This window comes from Protopterus annectens, chromosome 1.part1 (assembly GCF_019279795.1).
Source record: "Protopterus annectens isolate FY-2018-M chromosome 1.part1, PAN1.0, whole genome shotgun sequence".
Lineage (NCBI taxonomy): Eukaryota > Metazoa > Chordata > Ceratodontiformes > Protopteridae > Protopterus > Protopterus annectens.
In genome coordinates, this window is record NC_056726.1 from 497,162,860 (window position 1) to 497,186,105 (window position 23,246).

The following is a 23,246-nucleotide window of genomic DNA, read 5'->3' on the forward strand; positions in this document are numbered from 1 at the left end:
GTCCCCAATGTCTTTGTTTATGAGCTCCATGATGATCCTCTCCATAGCCTTGCAGACTAAGCTAGTCAGGCTTATGGGCGATAGTTTCCAGGGTCCGTAGAGGCTCCACCTTTGTGGAGTGGGACCACTGTTGCTGTACGCCATTCTGTGGGCACATATCCTGTAGTGAGGCTGAGATTGTATAGCTGTTTTATTTGAGGGATTAGTTCCTCTTGTAGTTCATGTAGGACGCAACCTGGGACGCCATCTGGTTCCATGGAAGCAGTGTTTTTTGCTTTTGAGAGGGCAGTCTTCACCTGAGCATCTGAGATGTTTGGGAGGCAGCCCTCTGCCGGGATAGATATTTGCTCTTTTGGGGGGGGGGGGGTGGAGAAGTTTGCACTGAACCTGTCTGCCAAGATGTGCAGTACTTATAGTGATTTTAAAACTGAGTGCCAGTTTTTGAAAGGCATGTTTTTAAACCGTGGATACCCTGTTTCACTTTTAGACGCCCTTATTACTGAAGTTGATACTAAAAGGACAACAGGCTTTTATAAACCACTACTTGACCAACCTAATGCTGGTATGTTTACTACTGATAACGAACTTGTGAATCAAAATGCCTCTAGTGCCTTGTTAGACCAGCAGAGAAATTATTCTTTGAGTTTTATTACTCAATTTAATTTGAATTCAACAGGAATTTGGGCTATTATTTTAAAAAATTGGCCATTAGTTATTAATTCTGCTAATTTCATTGATAAGTTAGGCCAACGCCCTTATGTTATCTACAAAAGAAGTAGTAACTTGAAAGAATTATTACAACATACGTCTAATGTACATAGTTTTACGAGACCCAGTGGTTCATTTAAATGTGGGTGCTGTAACATGTGCAAAGTGATGAGGACAGGTAATTCCTTTTTAGTGAGGAATAAAAAGTATAATATTAAACAGAGGATTTCTTGTGAATCAAAGTCAGTAGTATACATTGCCTTGTGCAATTCCTGTCCTTCTTTTTATATAGGAAAGACCAACCGCAAACTAAAAGAGAGAGTGTACCAACACCTATATGCTATAAAAAAACCTCTATTAGAGAATGCCTTGGCGAAACATGTAAACAGTAACCCAGGTCATTCCTTTAGTTTTATGGGCATTGACCAAGTACCTATAACTAATAGGGGAGGTCCTTTTCCGATTATTCTTGAATGTGTCGAACTAACATAGCAGTTGAATTTAGATGCATTTAAACCAGAAGGTCTCAATGAGAATTGTAATATTTCCTGTATTCTCAAGTTAAAGAGCTATTTTAGGTAGTTCTTTTAATAAAATTTTTTAAAAATTTTTTAAGTATATTATGTAACACTCATAATGTAACAGTACATATTTATTAGTTTTGGGTATTTATAATATGTTCTTTTTACACAATACTTATATGTACTTGTTAGTAATTTAATAGTGATTGTACTACTATTTACAACAGATTTTAGTAACAAAAACTTTTTATTAAGATAAATTTGTGCAGGATATACAATTATGTGTCACTTCCTGTAAGTGAGTATTTAAACAGACTTGTTTAGCTGTTTTAATTTGTCTTCTTCTGAGGAAGCTGTGACAGGGGTCACGGCGAAAACGTTGTCTTTTTGAAAAATAAAAAACTTTTACGTTAAAGAAGAAATTTGGAATCTGTTTTCCTGTGGTTAGAATTGACTATCCGAACATAAGGTTGCCTGTTACTATTTTTTACAAGTTTGTTAGCTCGTTTTGACTGTTTGCTGGTTTTCAAAGGAGAGATTGCTATCAACTTGGGTCCCCAGGTCCCTAATAACCTTCTCTGTACTTAATGGGTTTCCGCCTATGTGGTAATTTATGGGCACATTGTTTTTGCCAAAGGGTATGACTATACATTTTTTGGCATTTAGCTTTAAACCATGGCGCTGGCACCAGTTATCTGTCTCTCTGAGACCTTTTTGAAGGATGTTTGTGTCAGCTGGAGAGTTGATTATGGCGCCCAGTTTGCAGTCGTCTGCGAACTTGGTGAGCCATAGTCGTCCCACGTTTGCCTGTACCTCAGAAAAGTATATACCGAACAAGAGTGGTCCCAGGACAGAACCCTGTGGGATGCCACTTGTGACCGGTTTCGAGTCTGACATGGCTCCAGCAACTGTCACTCTGTGGGTTCTGTCTTTGAGCCAGTTTGCAACCCATCTTGTGACATAGGGGTTTATATTTAAGCTGGATAGCTTATGTATGATGCCCGAGTGGGGTATTGTGTCAAATGCCTTTGCAAGGTCCAGATAGGCTGTGTGGACTACCTTCCCTTCATCTATGGCTTTGGTGACTGTTTCAAAGAAGTCAACCAGGTTCAAAAGGCAGGATCTGCCCTTGACAAAGCCGAACTGGGTAGGATCTAGTGTCTGTAGGTCCCCAATGTCTTTGTTTATGAGCTCCATGATGATCCTCTCCATAGCCTTGCAGACTAAGCTAGTCAGGCTTATGGGGCGATAGTTTCCAGGGTCCGTAGAGGCTCCACCTTTGTGGAGTGGGACCACTGTTGCTGTACGCCATTCTGTGGGCACATATCCTGTAGTGAGGCTGAGATTGTATAGCTGTTTTATTTGAGGGATTAGTTCCTCTTGTAGTTCATGTAGGACGCAACCTGGGACGCCATCTGGTTCCATGGAAGCAGTGTTTTTTGCTTTTGAGAGGGCAGTCTTCACCTGAGCATCTGAGATGTTTGGGAGGCAGCCCTCTGCCGGGATAGATATTTGCTCTTTTTGGGTGGTGGAGAAGTTTGCACTGAACCTGTCTGCCAAGATATTGGCGATGTCTGTGGGTTCAGTGTATTTTTTGTCGTTTAGAATCAACTCAGAACAAGTCTGGGAGTTGCATCCCAGGTTTCTAACATAACTGAAAAAAGCCTTATGATTGTCTTTGGTGTCCTGTGCAATTTTTCTCTCGAAGCTGGCCTTGGAGGATTTTATGAGGGATCGTAATTCTTTGCTAGTACTGATCAGAGATGCCTTCCCTATTAGGGATTTTGCTCTATCATGTAGTAGCTTCCTCCTTCTGTTGTACAGTTTATTTATGGCAGGGGTCCACCAGACTGGACGCCTGCCTTTGGATGATTGGGTCTTGGTTTTGTTTGGGATAGCATGATCCATGCATTCCTGGAGATGTCCGTAGAATGCATTTATATAGGATTCTGCAGTTTGGGCTGTAGTTTCCACTGGCCCTGGGGCCTTGAAGGATTCCACTTCAGTTTTGAGAAGTGAGAAGTTCGCTTTTGAGAAGTTTTTCACTGTGGTTTTCTGGGCTGGGGGTGGGGTCAGGATGTGGACATCCAGTGAAATTAATTTAGGATCTGATCTTACCAATGAGGGATATACTTCTGGTGTGGAGCATAGAGTCCCCATGTTGGTAATGATCAGGTCTAGTATGTTGTCCCCTCTTGTGGGAGTGGTGACTAGTTGTTCCATAGCATTTGAGTTTATAATTTCCAGGAATCTTTGGGCTAAGGTGCTGGGGCTTGAGTAGTGCTTCCAGTCAATGTTTGGGTAGTTGAAGTCACCCAATGTAATGGTTTTCGGAGAGATCTTCATGTTCTCCAATGTTTTCAGGAAAGCCGAATGGGATTCCTGACTTTGAGAGGGTGGCCTGTAGGATGCTATAAACTGAAAAGCAGTTTTGCCCACTGTTAGTTGCACATGGATGGTCTCCGATACTTTGTGCAATGCCACTAACCTGGAGGTGTGGATATCCTTGATAAATATGGAAACTCCCCCCTCCTTTTGTGGTTCGGTCTGGGTTTTGGGGCCGAAAAGCATGATATGAGGTATAGCCTGGTAGTGCTGGGGTGCTCTCTGGAGCCTTGAACCAGGTTTCTGTCACTGCACAGATATCGATGTCCTCCATACTGAGGAGAGCTTCGAGTGTGTGCATCTTGAGGTTAAGACTTCTGGCGTTTAGCAGCATTACCCTTAGTTTCTTGTTCCTTGTGCTGTCTATGGGGGTGGGTTTGACTTTTGAGCCTTGCCTAAAAAGGCACTATGGGGGTGTCAAGAGCCTTTGCCAATATCCGAAAGCCCAGTGGTGACAGGTGCAAGCCGTCCCTAGCGAAGCAACGTGGCTTGTCGAGCATGTCATCCCAGGCTGACAGACACTGGATCCCCTTTGAATGACACCAACATTTTAGCCAATTGTTAAAATCGATCATTTTGTCTTTGTACTGTGGCATCATTCTAGGTGAGGGTAAGATGCTGCTCAAGGTCAGGGTCATACCAGCCTGGGCTACATGATCAGAGAGCTCCTCTATGTCTCTTTTCATGTAGTCCAGGGAGGTACGTCTCAGGTCATTCACACCAGCATGTACAATGACTGAGTCATATTTGTATTTGCTTTGGAGTGACCTGAGTGCTTGCGTTATGTGTCGGATCCTAGCACCCGACAGGCAGCTCACTGTGACCTTCTCTTTATTCAGCCTGGTGAGTGGGATGTCAGTGTGTCTGACAATAGAGTCACCTATAACAAGAGTATCAGGTGTGTTATTCAGCCTTAAGGGCTGTGGCTGCTTGGCACACTGACTTTGTGGGTTATGTGTTGTGTGTGTTTTGTTTTGAGGTAGCGTTTGCTTGGATGTCTGCTTTGGAGGTCTCTGTTGTTTAGGTAGATTTTTATTTAGAGCCTCCGAGTATGTTTTTGTGTATTTATGTGTTTGGTTCGCTGATGTGGTGGGACTATGCGATACTGGAATTGTGTTGTGTGAGGTTACCTTCTCCTCCTGACTGGTTACACCAGTTTTGAGATGAGAGAGCTCAGCCTCCAGTTTGGCTAAATAGTTGCATCTCTCACATATATTTGAACCTGTTTGGAGGAGGAGAGGGTTGTCCGTGTACATGAGACAGTTGTAACATTGCCTCAAAATTCCCTGATTCACCAGCTGGACTGGAGAGGAAACCATTGACTGACCTTTGGACATGCTAGAGTAATAGGGAAACTGAATTTGAGACGGACCACTAGAGGACAGGGTAATCGTAGAGAGTATAAGAGTAAGTAGTGCTTATGGTTTAATAGTGCTAACTTGTAGGATTACTTAATTGGACCAGTGAAGGGCCTTAGAATGAGAATATGGTGTTTAAATTGAGAGATAGAGCAGTTCTAAGGGAAAAAGTGAAGAGCAGACTTTGTGGAGCCAGGAATAGTTTAAACCCAATTAGGCGGGGCTGCCCGCTGTTGCGCTATGCTCAAAAATGCGCAAAACCACGCAAAAGAGGGTTTTAAGAGAGGAAGATGAAGGAGTTTTGGAATTGACCCAAAATGGCCAATAAAACTACAGTTTCAAGTCAGTAACCACTCCCACAGGGGCAGGCAGGCTTGCTCAATGTTTTTCACTGCCACTGATCAACAGAGAGACTTCCCTTTAGCCCAAGCAAAAAATGGCCTCACAGAAACTTACAAACAGTTCAAGAACAGCAAGCCTGTAACTGAACTTTTTTAAATCTCAGAAAAGTGGGAAAAAAGCAAGATTTTTTTTTTGTTTTTTTCAGAGATAGCAGAGGTTAACAAGTATCACCAAGTTATAACAGTGCAGTAAATGACCCCACACAAGAGTGCTAGGCCAAAGACAGATAAAATGCAAGTTTTGAGAAAAAAACTATTAATTCTTAATATTTGTATTCCCTTGTCCTGTGTATCAACCCAGAATTACAATACAAACATTTCAAAATCATTCAGTTAAAAATATACACAGAAGAGCATCTGATCTGTGCTGCAGTGAAAGAACCCTACCTGTGATGTATGCCCAAGACCTGAAAATCATAAGAACGGCCTTTCTTCATTCTTAAGGAAGACACTGGCACACAAATTATGCTCAGATTAAGCTACTTTATTTGAATGACAAAGTGCCTCTATCTTAAAACTTGCCTTTCAGGCACAACATTCTCATAAAGAAAAAAAACCTTCATTTTTAATTTTAACTTTGAATAAAGTAACACACTCCAAATCCACTTTCCAAAGCTTCATTCTAAATGTATCCATCTTTTGGAAACACGAACGTGCATTTGAGGTCAACCTTTAAATATATTAGAATGAGTTTGTTGGAAGAATGAGCAGCAGGAAGGCTAACAATCATTCTGTAAACAGTTGAAGCTTTACTCTGAAGTGCCACGAAGCCTTTTTAGTGATGTAAAATTTCCTAATGAGTTCAAATGATCATTGAAGATTCAACATTCACTTGTGATGCAATGCAATGATACAGAGATATCTGTAATAAAATAGAACACTTGACATTCTCTGGTGTTACAGTGTGTGTCCCTTTTGTGTTTGATGCTGCTGTATCAGAAGACAGCATTTGAAAAAACAGATTCCAAGTATTCGACAAATAGTTGCATCTTCATTTTGGCTTTTGTTGTAGAAATAACCGACACACAGTTTAATCAGTATAGTTTCTTGAATTTATGAAGTTCATGGGCACACAATGTCCAAACTGGATTGCACTAATTAGTTTGGCAGGGGAGTCCGTATATATCATTCCTTGATCTGAAAAAAAAAATAACAAAAATGAAAAGCATGTATCATACTGCTAAGAAACCAAAACAGATTACTTTATTAAATAAAGTTCAGGTTTTTCTTCAGCTTTATTCTTCCTCAATATTATATGACTATAGCTCTCCCTAACAAGCAGCTGATCAGCAGGATTTCTCAAAGGCCCATTTTAAGGTTAGGGTGTCTGCAATTCCGAAGTATTTAAGTTGAGGGTCCATCCTGGTCGATGTTTTGAAGGCAGCTATGTGTTATACAAACCTTCAGTCACCTGGTCTCTTTGGGTAAGCTCAGATGTATATATGTGCTGAGGTAACCAATGCAGAGGCAAATATTTTCTATCACTATCGTATACGAAGCCTAAAATCACCTTTGCTCTCTACAATTGCTTAGTAGGAGGCTTGGTGAACAGCAAACATATGATTCCATTAGCTAAAATAACTGCAGGTCACAAGCCTGTAAAAGCAATTATGGCCAACATGTCCTTACTGTCGCATACTTTCCAGTCTGCTCCCAAACCTAGACCTAGAAAATGGGCTTCCAGAACCAGAGATCCACATTAAGCATTCAACATTTCAGAGTGGGTTATTAATGTATTAGTAATGTAATCCTGCATGAAATCCAAACACCAAGACTCAAAATTTCTTTGGGAACCATTACTTTATTTCCCTTTACTAAATGCGGCTCTTAAAAAAGGTAAAGTTAGCAAGATGGGAGGGGGGTGAAACATAAAGTAACAGTAGCAGCAATTACAAGGAACCTGGTTTCTCCTTTTCTCTCACTAACCAAAGCTCTTACAAAGATGCTGTTAGCAAGCGTAAGTAAAGAAATAAATGGATCTAATGTAAGCAAAAGCAACAGCAGCGGCAGCAATTACAAGGATGTGACGTGTGTGTGTGTGTGTGTGTGTGTGTGTGTGGTGGGGGTTAGAGATCTGATGTTTTACAGTATAAATCCTGACAATGACCTGAAATAAATTACTGCTGCTATTATTTTTATATTTCTATATAAAATGTATAAATAATAAAATAAATATAAAACAATTTAACAGGTAGCCCTTTTTTCTAAGTAAACTAATGTCCTCTAGGGTGAGCATTACAGGGAAACAGCAGACCTTCCAGGAGTAGTGAGGCCAGACATCTGCCTGGCAGTCCATCAATTCCCCATAAAGCCCACTCTCTCAGGTATTACTGCTTGCTTACTGCCACAAGTTCACTCAGCACTTTATCTTTTTGAATCACACTACCTGACCACTCTTCTCTGTTCCAACAACACCATAGAACTTTTTCAGCAAGGCACTCTGCCCTCTTCTGTAAAAATTAATTTAATGTTTTTAACATGTTTAACTTGTGAAAAATTTTGAATTCTCTCTGAAATTAAACTTTGTATATTCAGTGGCAAACATCACCATTTATTAGGTTGGTAAGACATTTGGCAAAGTTCCTATGTGGCACTGCTTGCACCTGCTTGTCCATAATTTTTCTGTACCAGTAAATATTAGAAGTAATATTAAAAAAAGACAGTGATACGAGCACGATATATATTTTGCAGAAAAGCATGTCTGGTACTTTTGGATGTGGTTTAGAAAATGGTGTTTCTTCTTTCTCAGCTGCATAACTGTGACTACATTAGGACTAGGCAGCTACATGGATGGGTATTGTGCAACCCATAAACGTGTGTGTCACATTAGTGGGAAACATTAAGTGAAGCAAACTAACAATTTAACAGCACCAACCTATACTGCTGTTAGGGAAGCAGTCAGAGCATGCTAATACAAGCCCCAGTCTCACAGCATTTCCTCTTGGTCTGCTTACAGACAGCACTGTGTGCAAGCAGCTCTCTAAAGAGGCAAGTAACAATCCACATGCCCTGGGCAGCTAAGACCAGAGTCAGTAAGCTAATTACAATATGCTACAATGTTATGGCTCACTGTGTCAGGAAAGCTAAGCAGTGTGTGAACAAAAGGCGCCACCATAAAACACTGAGGCCTGCCGGTAACTGGGGCATTGGAGGTGGCATGCCCATCTGTAATTGGGGCATTAGAGGCAGCATAGGACAAGGAATATGAAGTACGCACTGAATATTACTGATCACTAATTCACGCTCTAGGGACCTAAACCTTGTCACCACAATAAACAGGAAATGCTGGAGGGATAGATTCCTATCCCAGAGACTTCCCGTACTCTGGAACAAGCTACCCATCTATGTCAAGCAAAGTTCCTCATTAGCGCTCTACAGGGGTACAGGAAAATAACTTTCTTGGGTGGTGTAAGCCAGGGAACCTTGTTGCAGGGGCGGCCCGTGCTACTGGACTGCTGGACTGCAGCCCCCTCAACTAAAAAGAAATTAAAATAAAAAAGAAAAAAGAAAATTTAAAAATTCGCGGACTTCGCGCATGCGCAGTAGTACAGACTACTGCGAGTCTACTGCTCATGCTCCCGGCAGTCCGGCAGTCCAGGTAGGGAAACAGAGAAGACGTCTGTGCACTTTTAAAGTGCACAGACTCGCTGGGAAAACACGTCGGGGCCGGACTGCAACACCAGCAGTCAGTCTCTCTCGTCGGGAAGGGTTTGGATCGCGGGAATCTCCCGGGTCTTTGGAGTATTTGCACGGACACATTTGGATTTTGGATTACGTTATGGAGAATGGGCAGCAAGGACAGGTAAGTGTGTTAATTAGTACTGTTTAGAATAGTAGTAGGGAAGGTTATGGTTTAGATGGTAGGGAAGGTTACTGTTTAGATGGTAGGGAAGGTTACTGTTTAGATGGTAGGGAAGGTTACTGGTGTGTGTGTGTGTGTGTTTAGATGGTAGGGAAGGTTACTGGTGTGTGTGTGTGTTTAGATGGCAGGGAAGGTTACTGGTGTGTGTGTGTGTGTTTAGATGGTAGGGAAGGTTACTGGTGTGTGTGTGTGCGTTTAGATGGTAGGGAAGGTTACTGGTGTGTGTGTGTGTGTGTGTTTAGATGGTAGGGAAGGTTACTGGTGTGTGTGTTTAGATGGTAGGGAAGGTTACTGGTGTGTGTGTGTGTTTAGATGGTAGGGAAGGTTACTGGTGTGTGTGTGTGTTTAGATGGTAGGGAAGGTTACTGGTGTGTGTGTGTGTGTTTGGATGGTAGGGAAGGTTACTGGTGTGTGTGTTTAGATGGTAGGGAAGGTTACAGGTGTGTGTGTGTGTGTTTAGATGGTAGGGAAGGTTACTGGTGTGTGTGTGTGTGTTTAGATGGTAGGGAAGGTTACTGGTGTGTGTGTTTAGATGGTAGGGAAGGTTACTGGTGTGTGTGTTTAGATGGTAGGGAAGGTTACTGGTGTGTGTGTTTAGATGGTAGGGAAGGTTACTGGTGTGTGTGTTTAGATGGTAGGGAAGGTTACTGGTGTGTGTTTAGATGGTAGGGAAGGTTACTGGTGTGTGTGTGTGTTTAGATGGTAGGGAAGGTTACTGGTGTGTGTGTGTGTGTGTGTGTGTGTGTGTGTGTGTGTGTGTGTGTGTGTGTGTGTGTGTGTGTGTGTGTGTGTGTGTGTGTGAAAATGCCCCAGGTACTCATGGTGGTGTGGTAGGGAATACCTCAGGCTTGAACCCTGTACCCTGTATGCAGGTGTTAAAGACTTGAGTTCCCTACCCACCACCATTTGTAAAAAAATTGCAGATTTTTGCCTCATATTTGATCTGATCTGTTCCTCATAATATCTGTGGTTTGTAAATGTTGCAATGCTTGATATTTGATGGTGCAGTAGTAGCATTGTTGCCTCACAGCTGCAGGTTCTCAGGTTTGATTCTTGGCTGGGGTTCCTTCTTTGTTGGGTCGTTTGCTTGATATTTGATGGTGTAGTAGTAGTAGCAGTGTTGGGGGTTCCTTCTTTGTGGGGTCTGTTTGCTTGATATTTGATGGTGTAGTAGTAGTAGCATTGTTGCCTCAGAGCTGCAGGTTCTAAGGTTTGATTCTTGGCTGGAGTTCCTTCTTTGTGGGGTCTGTATCTTCTCCCTGTGTTTGTGTGGGTTTGCTTTTGTGTCCTCCCATGTTACAAAGACATGTCTGCATTATTTCTTCCTGGGCCTCTGCTGAAAATTGTTTTTTGTTCCAAGTCAGACTGTCCTGATTAACAAATGTTAAATAAAATTGACAGGTATTTGAATGTCAGACTTCATTTTTCTGAATGTTTAATTTCTTACATATTTGATGGTGCAGTGGCAGTATTGTTGCCTCATAGCTACAGGATTTGTGGTTTGATTCTTGGCTGTGGTGCCTTCTTTGTGGAGTCTCCATCTTATCTCTGTGTTTGTGTGGATTTGCTCTGGTATCCTGCCATTTTACAAAGATGTGTCTACAGTATTTCTCCCTGGGCCTCTGCTGAAAATTGTTTTTGTTCCATCAGAAGTAAAATTGACAGGCATTTGAATTTCATACTTCATAGTCTTCAGAAAATACATAGTAAAACAACTTTTTTATTCTAGCAATAAATATATAGTAACACATTTTATTATAGCAATTTTTTAAGTTTATAAGATGACTATTTGAAAATTTTCCTTATTTTTGGGACTGTAATACCCTGTTAGTGGCTTTGTCCAGGTTTTTTGTGCTAAGGTTGACAGCTATGGCAAGAACTGAATTCACTGAATATGTTTGAGGGCTGTATTCCCTCATTACTGGGTTTGTCCAGGTGTTTTGTGCTAAGAGTTTGACAGCTATGGTGAGAACTGAATTAATTAAATGATAGCCATTTAAGTTTCAGTCTTCCTCTCGTTCACAAAACAGCTGATTTGGCATAGTGGTATGTTGCTCTTGACTGTTTTGCACAGGGACCTTGTCTGTAAAATGTACGGTGGTAACACAGCATTTTTCTTTCACAAAGCAGGTGATTTGGCATAGTGGTATGTTCTGACTCTTTTTTGCACAGGGACTTTGGCAGTAAAATGTATTGTGGTACCGTGGTAACACAGCATTTTATTCTAGCAGCTTTCCAAGATTATACAAGCAATGTTTAATGTGTCCCTGGTTTTGCCCTTTGACCCACCCCAATAAATTTGGCTTTTTCCAGACTTCTTGTGCTGCGAAGTTGAGATGCAGTTGAGTATTGAGCAGATTTTACAAGGAGCTGAGAGCTGCAGGGGAAGAGAAGTTTAGTGCTAATAGCACAACAGGCTGTGTGCTTGCTTTTGATGCAGAAGGTTGTTGGTTTTACTCCCATAAGGGGTGAATGCTGAAAGTTAAGATAATAATTATGAGCCTGTTATCAGTTTGCCATCCATTTCCTATTGCAATATTACTAGCTTATTTTTAATGTAATTTAGGCAATTTATTCCACAGGGGCATCAGACACTTTATTGTTCGATGAAACCATGAAATATAAAGGTGATTGCTAGCACCAACCTCTTCATTACAGATTTATTTAACGTGGAATTATTTAGATGACTTTTTTACTACTTCAGAGATTGTGCATATTTACTGATAATAGTGGACTGTAGAAGTTTGAGTAGACTTTTATGATGGAAATGTTCTGAATTGGACAGTTTTGTTTCATTGTTTACTGGAAAAATGTTCAAAGCAATAGGAAGGTGTATCAAAGAGCACATGTATGTTTCATATGCAAGGGGCCTATGATTTGAAAACAGCCCAGAATTAATTTTTATCTGCCACAAGTAAAATGTATTTTCTTTGAATGTGGATTTTAATGTTGTTTCAGTGAATGTGAGTTTCAAGGGCAGAGAAGGTTTAATGCCAAGTTTGTTATGTCTTAAAATAAAACTTTCAAATGAAGTTCAAATCATCATAGAAGTAAATCAGTATGCACATTAGTGTTTATGGTAAATGGAGTGAAATAGCAAATTAATGGATCATTGGAATGGCTGCAGGAGGCTCCATTCGACCAGGGTTTTGTGAGGGGAAGGGTGGCAAACTTAGACAGCCCCAGCTGAACCATACCTCCCAACTGTCCAGATTTTCAAAGAATGAATAGATGTTTTGCTTCTTATTTTTGATTTGTTCCTCATAAAAATTTGTGGTTTTCTGGCAAATCATTTAGGAATTAAGTCACTAAATAATGACACACCTAGTTTCAGACTTCATAACCTTCAGAAAAATGCATGCTAAAGTAAGACCTGTCCTATCAACTGTCCCAGTTTATAGAAGACCATTTTAGTACTGTTTATATGTTCCCCAATATATTTGGCCTTGTCCAGATTTATGTCCCAGTTTATACAAGAGCAATTTTAGTACTGTTTATATGTTCCCCAATATATCTGGCCTTGTCCAGATTTATTGCATTAACAGGTTGAGAGGTACATGCAAATAAATTGCTTTATAGAATTAGGCATAGCCAAACCTCTGAACTGTCCCTGATTTTGACTCAAAATGTTGCTCTTCCCTAATGATCCCTCCAAAAATAGCAATTTTGGAAGAAAACATGGAGGGTTTATAATTAAGAAATAACTGTAATAATCAGATTACTTTTATTTCAGAAATGCATGTAGATTATTTTATTTTGTCAGCTGCTCAAGTTAGCAGTACTAATATTAAAGTGTCCCTTCTTTGACAGGTTCCCAGCTGTATTGTGTTGCTATTTTATATTTTTACATCACATTTTTGGTCCATTTTTCATAAAATTGTGTTTTTTTGGCAAATTAGTGACAAATAATTAAAGACTGAAGTTAGAAAATAATGACAGACATTTGAGTTTCAGATTTCATACCATTCAGAAAATTCATACTAATGCAAGACCTCTATTAGCTTTCTAAGGTTATAAGAGCAATATTTTAAAAATTGTCCTCATTTTTGGGCCTTTGTCCCATTTCTTTGTATGGCTTTGTCCAGATTTCTTGCTCTGAGGTTGAGAGGTATGACAAATGTGTCAGGGCCATCACAAGTCAACCAGAGACATTTCAAACTGTGACATACTTGTTACACCCCACTCCCCCATGTAGTGACTCTGGATGTGTCGAAGCAAGGCAAGGAGTAGTTATGCAGTGTAAATGTGCAGAGAATCCCACCCATCCAAGGTAGACACAAGTACTAGAGTGGTTTTTCATCTGTCCTTGATTTTTGCAGAATGGTCTGGTTTCTGTCATATTTTTTGTACTGTTGATTTATGCTTATTACTCAAAGTGCATGTTGCTCTGTGTTTAAGTAGCAATACTTTAATGACCATCAGGTAAGCTTGGCTGAGATTGCAAGATGCAAGTAAGCTGTTAAAGAATTGCCAACATTGAAAGCCTTTCTGTTGCCATGTAGAGAATACTTAACTAGATAATGTATAAGCCTTGGGTATTGAAATGCATATGCCAGTATTTGTAATAAAGGACAGAATTACATTATTTTAAGAGTCTCATTACACTTGGAGACTTACAGTCATCTCTGCAGGCTTTAACCATAAACCGAATGCCAATCGTGTGGTCTATAACCTGTACAGTAATCCTTTTAAGCAATGTATCTTGAGCTTATTTCTTGTTTGCTTTTCATTTTTTACTTTGATCATGTTTTCCCCATGAAACAAGTAGTTGTCAGGCAGCAGGTCTTTTTTTTTGGATAAGGAACATTTTTACAAGTGGGGGCATCAGAGATTTCTACTTTCAGCATGTTACTTGTTACTTTACTAAAGCTGAATATAAATTATAATTAGAACTGCAGTGCAAGAAGTGGTTTGAGTTGAGTGCTGCTTGTTTTTCTTATACTTGATTTTGACTGGCATTCCATTAATGTATTTAAAAAAAGTAATTTATTTCTTCATGCCTCACAACCTTTTTTTTTTCCATCTAGATATTAAGCTGTCATGCAGCCAATGCATTGAAATATTTTTATTCTTCTACACTTCATTTTGTCTTGATTGGACTCTCATGACAACTGTTTGGCACCCAATGCAGTATATTTAGTTTTTGCGGTTTGCTACTACAGGTGTTTGTGTGTGTGGTAGGGAATACCTCAGGCTTGAATCCTGTACCTTGTATGCAGGTTTTAAAGACCTTAATTCCCTACCCACCACCATTTGTGAAAAAAAAACTACAGATTTTTGCCTCATGTTTGATCTGATCTGTTCCTCATAATATCTGTGGTTTGTAAATGTTGTAATGCTTGATATTTGATGGGGCAGTTGTAGCACTGTTGCCTCACAGCTGCAGGTTCTCAAGTTTACTTCTTGGCTGGGGTGCCTTCTTTGTGGGGTCTTTATCTTCTCCCTGTGTTTGTGTGGGTTTGCTTTTGTGTCCTCCCATGTTACAAAGACATGTCTGCATTATTTCTTCCTGGGCCTCTGCTGATTTTTTTTTTTGTTCCAAGTCAGACTGTCCTGATTAACAAATGTTAAATAAAATTGACAGGCATTTGAATTTCAGACTTCAGGTTTCTGAATGTTTAAGTCCTTGCATATTTGATGGTGCAGTGGTAGTATTGTTGCCTCGCAGCTATAGGATTTCTGGTTTGATTCTTGGCTGGGGTGCCTTCTGTGTGGAGTCTGCATCTCCTCCCTGTGTTTGTGTGGATTTGCTCTGGTGCCCTGTCATTTTACAAAGACGTGTCTGCAGTATTTCTCCCTGGGTCTCTGCTAAAAATTGTTTTTATTCTGTCAGCAGTAAAACTGACAGGCATTTGAATTTCAGACTTCATGTTCTTCAGAAAATACATAGTAACACAACCGTAACACAACCTTTTATTCTAGCAATTTTCTAAGTTTATAAGATGAATATTTGAAATTTGTACCTATTTTTGGGACTGCATTCCCTCATTATTGGCTTCGTCCAGGTCTTTTGTGCTAAGGTTGACAGCTATGGCAAAAACTGAATTCACTGAATGTTTGAGGGCTGTATTCTCTCATTACTGGGTTTGTCCAGGTGTTTTGTACTAAGAGGTTGACAGCTATGGTGAGAACTGAATTCACTAAATGATAGCCATTTAAGTTTCAGTCTTCCTCTTTTACAAAGCAGCTGATTTGGCGTAGTGGTATGTTGCTCTGTTTTGCACAGGGAGCTTAGCAGTAAAATGTATGGTTCTAGCAACTTTCCAAGATTATACAAGCAATGTTTGTGTCCCTGGTTTTTGGGCTTTTGACCCCCCCCAATACATTTTGGCTTTTTCCAGGTTTCTTGTGCTGCAAAGTTGAGTATTGAGTAGATTTTACAAGGAGCTGAGAGCTGCAGGGGAACAGAAGTTTAGTGCTGCTTAAGTGAAGTTGGTTTACCTTGTTAATAGCACAACAAGTTGTGTACTTATCTTTGATGCAGAAGGCTGTGGGTTCTACTCCCACAAGGGGTGGATGCTGCTGTACTGAGAATGTGTTCTCCTTGGTGAAGATACTAACTATGAGTTCGTTATCAGTTTGCCATTCATTTCCTCTTGCAATATTACTAGCTTGTCATTTTTTAATGTAATATAGGCAATTTATTCCTGAGGGGCAACAGGCACTTTATTTTTCGATGAAACCATGAAATATAAAGGTGTTTGCTAGCAGCAACCTCTTCATTAGTTACAGATTTCTTTACTGTGGAATTATTTAGATGACTTTTACTTCAGAGATAGTGCATATTTACTGATAACGGACTGTAGAATTGTGCATATTTACTGATAATGGACTGCAGAATTGTGCATATTTACTGATAATGGTGGACTGCAGAATTGTGCATATTTACTGATAATGGTGGACTGCGGAAGTCTGAGTAGACTTTTATGATAAATGTTCTGAACTGGGCAGTTTTGTCATTATGGGTGCATGCATTTTGTTTCATTGTTTACTGGAAAAATGTTCAAAACAAATTTAAAACGCCCTCTAACAACTGTAATATATTGTACAAGGAATATAATTTAGTACAATGAGGAAGGTGTATCAAAGAGCACATGTATGTTTCATATGCAAGGGGCCTATGATTTGAAAACAGCCCAAAATTAATCTTTATCTGCCACTGGCAAAATGTATTTTCTTTGAATGTGGGTTTCAATGCTGTTTCAATGAATGTGAGTTTCAAGAGCAGAGAAGTTTTAATGCTAAGTTTTCATTGTGAGACTGCATTGCTTTGTTTAGTAGATTACTTAGTGTTTGTGCTGTAAAATACAAAATAAAACTTTCAAATGAAGTCCAACTCATCATACAAGTAAAGCAGTATGCACATTAGTGTTTATGGTAAATGGAGTGAAATAGCCAAGTAATGGTTCATAGGAATGGCTGCAGAGGCTCCATTCAACCGTGATTTTGTTAGGGGGGAAGGGCAGCAAACTCAGACAGGCCCAGCTGAACTATACCTCCCAACTGTCCAGATTTTCAAAGAATGAATAGATTTTTGCTTCTTATTTTTGGTTTGTTCTTCATAAAATTTGTAGTTTTCTGGCAAATCATTTAGAAATTAAGTCACTAAATAATGATACACTGAGTTTCAGACTTCATAACCTTCAGAAAAATGCATGCTAAAGTAAGAACTGTTATTCTATCAACTGTCTCAATTTATACAAGCAATTTTTAGTACTGTTTATATGTTCCCCCAGTATATTTGGCCTTGTTCAGATTTACTGCATTAACAGGTTGAGAGGTACATGCAAATAAATTGCTTTATAGAATTAGGCATAGCCAACCTCTCAACTGTCTCCGAATTTGGCTTAAAATGTTGCTCTTCCCCCTAATAATCCCTCCGCAAAATAGCAATTTTGGAAGAAAACATGGAGGGTTTACAATTAAGAAATAACTGTAATAATCAAAGTTATAGATTACTTGAAATGCATGTAGATTCTTTTATTTTGTCAGCTGCTCAAGTTAGCAGTACTAATATTAAAGTGTCCCTTCTTTGAAAGGTTCCCAGCTGTACTGTGTGGCTATTTTATATTTTTGCATCACATTTGGTCCATTTTTCATAAAATTGTGTTTTTTGGCAAATTAGTGACAAATCACTAAAAACTGAAGTTAGAAAATAATGGCAGACATTTGAGTTTCAGATTTTATACCCTTCAGAAAAGTCATACTAATGCAAGACCTATTCTATTATCTTTCTAAGTTTATTAGAGCAATATTTAAAAATTGTCCTTATTTGTGGGCATTTGTCCCACTTCTGTGTATGGCTTTGTCCAGATTTCTTGCTCTAAGGTTGAGAGGTATGACACATGTGTCAGGGCCATCACAGTCAGCCAGAGACATTTCAAATTGTGACATACTTGTTGCACCCCACTCCACCATGTACTGACTCTGGATGTGTCCAAGCAAGGCAAGGAGTAGTTATGCAGTGTAAATGTGCAGTGTGTCTCCCCTCCATCCAAGGTAGACACAAGTACTACAGTGGCTTTTCATCTGTCCTTGATTTTGCAGAAAGGTCTGGTTTGTGTCATATTTTTGTACTGTTGATTTATGCTTATTACTCAAAGTGCCTGTTGCTCTGTGTTTAAGTAGCAATGCTTTAATGACCATAATGTAAGCTTGTCTGAGATCATAAGATGCAAGTAAGCTTTAATAAGCATACTGTTAAAGAATTGCCAACATTGAAAGCCTTTCTGTTGTTGCCATGCAGAGAATACTTGACTAGATAATGTATAAGCCTTGGGTATTAAAGGACAGGATTCCATTATTTTAAAAAGCTCATTACACTTGTTGGAGACTTCCAGTCATATCTACAGACTTTACCCATAAACTAAACAGAATGCCAATCACGTGTGGTCCATAACCTGTACAGTAATCCTTTAAGCAATGTATCTTGAGCTTGTTTCTTGTTTGCTTTTCATTTTTTACTTACATGTTTTCCCCATGAAACAAGTAGATAGTTGTCAGGCAGCAGGATTTTTTGGATAAGAAACATTTTTACAAGTGGGGGCATCACAGAGATTTCTACTTTCAGCATGTTACTTGGCACTTTAATAAAGCTGAATATAAATTATAATTAGAACTGCAGTGCAAGGAGAAGTGGTTTGAGTTGAGTGCTTCTGGTTTTGCTTGTACTTGATTTTGACTGGCATTCCAGTAATGTATTTAAAAAGTAATTTATTTTTTCATGCCTCACAACCTTTTGTTTCCATCTAGATATTAAGTAAGCTGTCATGCAGCCAATGCATTGAAATATTTTTATTCTTCTACACTTATTTTTGTCTTGATTGGACTCTCATAATGATGGTTTGCCACCCAGGGCAGTGTATTTAATTAAAGTTAGTTTTTGTGGTTTTGGGCATAGCTCCTCCCCTTTCTGGTTGGCCACACCCCTTGACCCCACCCATTCAGCTGGCTCCTGCAGCCCCCCTTTGATTTGAAGTCACCAGCCGCCACTGCCTTGTTGGCTAGGCTATCTTAGGCCCTTGGGCTGATAGCCTGGTACCTACCTATGAACCTATGAATACTTTGACCTAGTTTTTGAGAAAAGCCACAAGCACATTTAGTTAGGGAAATGGATGGGGAGGAAGGCTGGCTGACATTAGAAGAAACCCAATCTTATTTGACCTATTTGCGAAACCATTAAGGACTTAAATATATACCAACAAATAAATAAAACTTGCTGGATGAGTAGGTTTCTAATTCAACATATTCTCAACCTATGGAAATAGGTTACCATTACAGGTCAAACAAAATACTGCATTTTCTACTTTTAAGGCTAGTCTTGATGAATGGAAGGGTAGAGGCAAAATTTACATCAGCATTACTGTGTAAGGTCATGCACAATTTGTTAAATGAGCACTATTATTTATTTATTTTACATTTGTTTACTGGGCTAGTCTAACTGGGTACATGTCCATTTTCAGTAGAGGCCCGGGGAGAAAAGCTCTGAGGAAGCACAAAAATATAATCACATATACAAAGATTAATTTCATGTTAAAGACTAGGAATAATCTCAGAGTTCCAGGGAGATAAGCTCTGAGGAAGCACGAATATAATAACATATACAAGATTAAATTAATGTTAAACATTGCTAGAAAAAAGACAAGGAATAAACTCAGTGGTCGTTTGTTCTTAGTCTAGTTCTAAGTTAAAAACACTTAACATAATACAGCTGTAGTTGCAATATAGCATTTAAAGGATAGCAGCTGAGTTAGATAAGTTATTAGTAGGCAGGTTGGCATAAAGAAGGACAACAAAAGTATGAGCTGCAATATTCAGAATGTGTGTTAAAAACAGGTTTAATTGAAGAAGTTTTGAGGAGAAAATAAAACATCTAGAAAGGAATAAGTTTGTTGTTAGTAAGAAAAGGAACAAGAATATAGAAAAGAGGAGTATAGGTAGATCAAAGGAAGAAAGGTAATATATCAGTCAGGTTTAGTACAAGGGCATACCCACTGTGTTCTGAGAAAAAGTTTCAGTTTGTTTTTGAAGAGTGATATTGAGGGAACAGAGGAAAGTTCAGTAGGAAGTATTAAGTGCTTGTAAAGGGTGGCAAGGACTTTTAAAAGTGTATCTGCTTTAAGGTGTGTATGTTTAGGCATCTTATAATTCCTGTGATGACTTGCCTATTCTTGCTGATATGTTCCTGGAAAGTGGTTCATGACTTTATAATGTGGCTCATATGTACTTTAGATTGTTTATTTTACACATTTATTTTTGAGCAATCACCTACTTTAATGTCTTTTTAAGAGTTCAGGAAGGATTTCAGAATGCAACACAGCTTAGTTAATATTTTTATCTTGGGGACTGATGGAAAAGGCTGAAGGTGCCAAACAGTGGCTCAACCAGTACTGGGTAATACACTTACCTTTCTTTACTTTTTTTTTTAATCTTTTCGTTGGCTACCACTCACAATTTGATCTTCTTCTGCCATTATCCAACTGATCTATTCATTCTCCTTTTCAGGTTGAGGGCAGAGTTAACCACAGAGGGAGCATCAGACTGTGGATGGTACATTCTTGGGCAGCAGACCTGAAAGCAAATGTTCCAAACTACATGGTGACATGCCTAACTGGGGACCACCATGAAGGAGCATGCAATAGGGTACAAGACAACACTCCACCTCTGCAGCAGCACCTCATCTCCACTACTGCGCTGACACTTCAAGGACTAGTATGCAGTCTGCAACATTCACTGGTATAGATCAGAAGCATTCCTCCGTGGCATATTATCCTTGTTCCCCACTCTCTAGAAAGAGGCAAGTAGGCACAGCACCTTCATTCTTCTCCCAGCCCTTGATGGATCCTCCAGTGTTGGGGCAACCAATCGTTCTCCAGCCCCCTGGATTGTAGACAGTGCTCTTTACCTCTATGTTGTTCGGACAGCAACATGTAATACACTTGCCTTTTTTATAACTTGTTTGCTTTGTTCACATAATTACATTCTCTGTACAATTCACATGCATGGTGTATGCTTTCACTCTTGTGGCTGGCCCTGCAGCTTAACAACTGTCAGTGCATTGAAACAACTACTATCATTACTTATCACCTTCCCACACAATAAAGATGTCATCAGTATAATGTAAATAGCATGTGATATGCTGCATGTAGTCTGTGTTGTTTAACACAAAGTCCTCCTGCCACTTGCCAGGGCTATGTTAGCTATGCTGGGACCCATGCCAGCCCCCATTGCTATACCAGTTTTTTTGTTTGTAGTGTTTGCCATTGAAAGTAAAGAAATTGAAGTCCAGTACAAGATTAATGAGCTTACTTAACGTTTGCAGTTGTGCCTGTGTACCTTGATTATGTTTCTTAAAAGATTCCATAGCTCCTGTTATACAGTAATTGTGATGGAGTACTGTGTACAAGAATTCCACGTCGATAGTTAATAAAATACTGTCAGCTTCCAATGTAATGTTTCTTATTTTCCTCAAAAGATCCATTGAATATCTTATGTATGCCTTATTCTTTTCTACTAAAGGTTTCAGCAAGTAATTAAGGTAAATGGCTATGGCTTCAGTAAGGGAACCTCCACTTGCTACCACCGGTCTATAAGGTGAGTCTTCTCCGTTCTTGTGTGGCTTTGGTATTCCAAAAAAAGTAATGTAAACGTGGGCATGGGCTCAATAAATAAGCCATGGGCAAGTGGGAGGAGGACTTTTGTGTTAAACAACACAGACTACATGCAGCATATCACAAGCTATTTATGTTATATTGATAACATATTTATTGTGAGGGAAGGTGACACCTTGCAGTTGGAGACTTTATCACTTACCTCAAACAATCCCCTTCCTGAAGTGTACCTCTTCCCATAGCTATACTTCAACCACTTTCTTAGATATGCAGATTTCCAAGGACACCAACAACAACAGAACCCCCACTGATCTATTCAGAAAGCCAACAAGAGTTAACTTATTACTCCACATTAAAAGACTGCCTCCTGCAAAAAACAAGTATAATGTGGTAAGGTCCCAGGGCTACAGATTAGCTAGAATTACCACAGAGATGGAACCATTTTTGAGAAACCTGAAGAACTTAGAGAATGATTTTCTAGTGAGAGGCTATGAAAGTCAGATGTTAAACATCCTGGAACCCATTACAGAACTGAAAAGGACTGAAGCACCTTCACTCGAACTCCCCAGTTGGAGAATGTTAAGAAATTCCATAGAAAATAACAAATGCAAAAATAGCTGCATCCTGACATACACTTTGGATTACCACAGTATCAAAAATATTATTGAAGAAAACTGAGCCAATGTCACAGGAAACCCTTTTCTGATTAACATCTTAGGTGAAGCCCCATCCTTTGTTTACAAGAAGGCCAGGAACATTAGAAGTGTTGTTGAATTTAAACCTAGACTATATAAGAGAAACACTAAAAGATGTGAAACCAATTGTACAATTAGTATATTTATACAGCAAGGTGATGTTTTTTTGCCATTATTTAAAGAAAATCACTGAGTGAGACCAGTGCAGGGGTTGACTGTAACACTACAAAAGTAATTTACAGGGCACAGTGCAATGAATGTGATGCATTTTATGTGGGGCAAGACTGTAAATAAACTTAAGCATAGGAGTTCATGTTATCTGGCAGAAATCCGCTATGAATGTAAAAATAATGCACTAGCCAAACACCTTGCTTTTCATAAAAGACACACAGGTTTTAAGTTCCAGATACTGGATCACATAGACTTGGGTGACTTTGAAGGAAACATCCTGAATATGCTGGAGAAACTTGAACTCATGTGGCAATTAAAGCTGAACTCTTTTAGAAAGCCTAGACTAAACTACTACTGTTCACTTAAAAGTGTAATGGAACTTAGAAAATCGCCACATTGTTTACATGATTCATTTTATTTTATTCTTCCAGGTGGTTTTAGCATGTTAAATCAGATTTAATTTACGTGTATATTTTGTTTCCATCATCATGCATTTTTTTCTTTTTCTCATTCTTTTTTTCCACTTTATTCAAAATGATGTGTAATACAATACTAATTATACAATGATATTTTTGTAGATAGTTTTTAGGGTTCTTGTACACAGACCTGAAGAAGTCTAGAAGGACAAACGTGATCTTTGTTAAAAATAGGTTATGGAAATACAGTGATTATTTGCATGCAAAGTATATATGTATATATTTATATATATTTTTAGATTGCCAAATGGTCTAAGGTTTAGACCAGCTTGAATGTCACACTGATGGGGGAAGGGATGGGAATTTAACATGTACAGCAATAACACTTTGTTTTACAGCAAAATAAACCACTCCCTTGTCTGATTAAAAAGTATATATATATATATATATATATATAGTTAGAAAGCTTGTGAGGAAACTATTACTCTGTTATTTTTGTTTTACTTGGATCACTTGTTTGTGTACTTAATAAAGGATTTTAGAAATTAAACAGACTCCCTACCCTGCTTGGATTACTTTTGAATACTTAGTAATTCCGTATAATATTTTAAATGATATA

The 23,246-nt window shown here is 39.0% G+C and overlaps 1 protein-coding gene across 2 annotated transcripts in view; it reads right to left on the reverse strand.

Annotated features, from left to right (window-relative positions):
• Positions 1 to 5,836: 5,836 nt before the first annotated feature.
• The window catches only part of HBS1L (HBS1 like translational GTPase), a 2,781,383-nt gene continuing 2,763,973 nt past the window's right edge, over positions 5,837 to 23,246 (reverse strand). For both annotated transcript variants that reach the window (XM_044076292.1, XM_044076279.1), the window contains one exon: positions 5,837 to 6,510. In XM_044076292.1, coding sequence (XP_043932227.1) covers positions 6,499 to 6,510 — 12 coding nt within the window. In that variant the 3' untranslated portion in view covers positions 5,837 to 6,498. The remainder of the gene's footprint in view (positions 6,511 to 23,246) is intronic.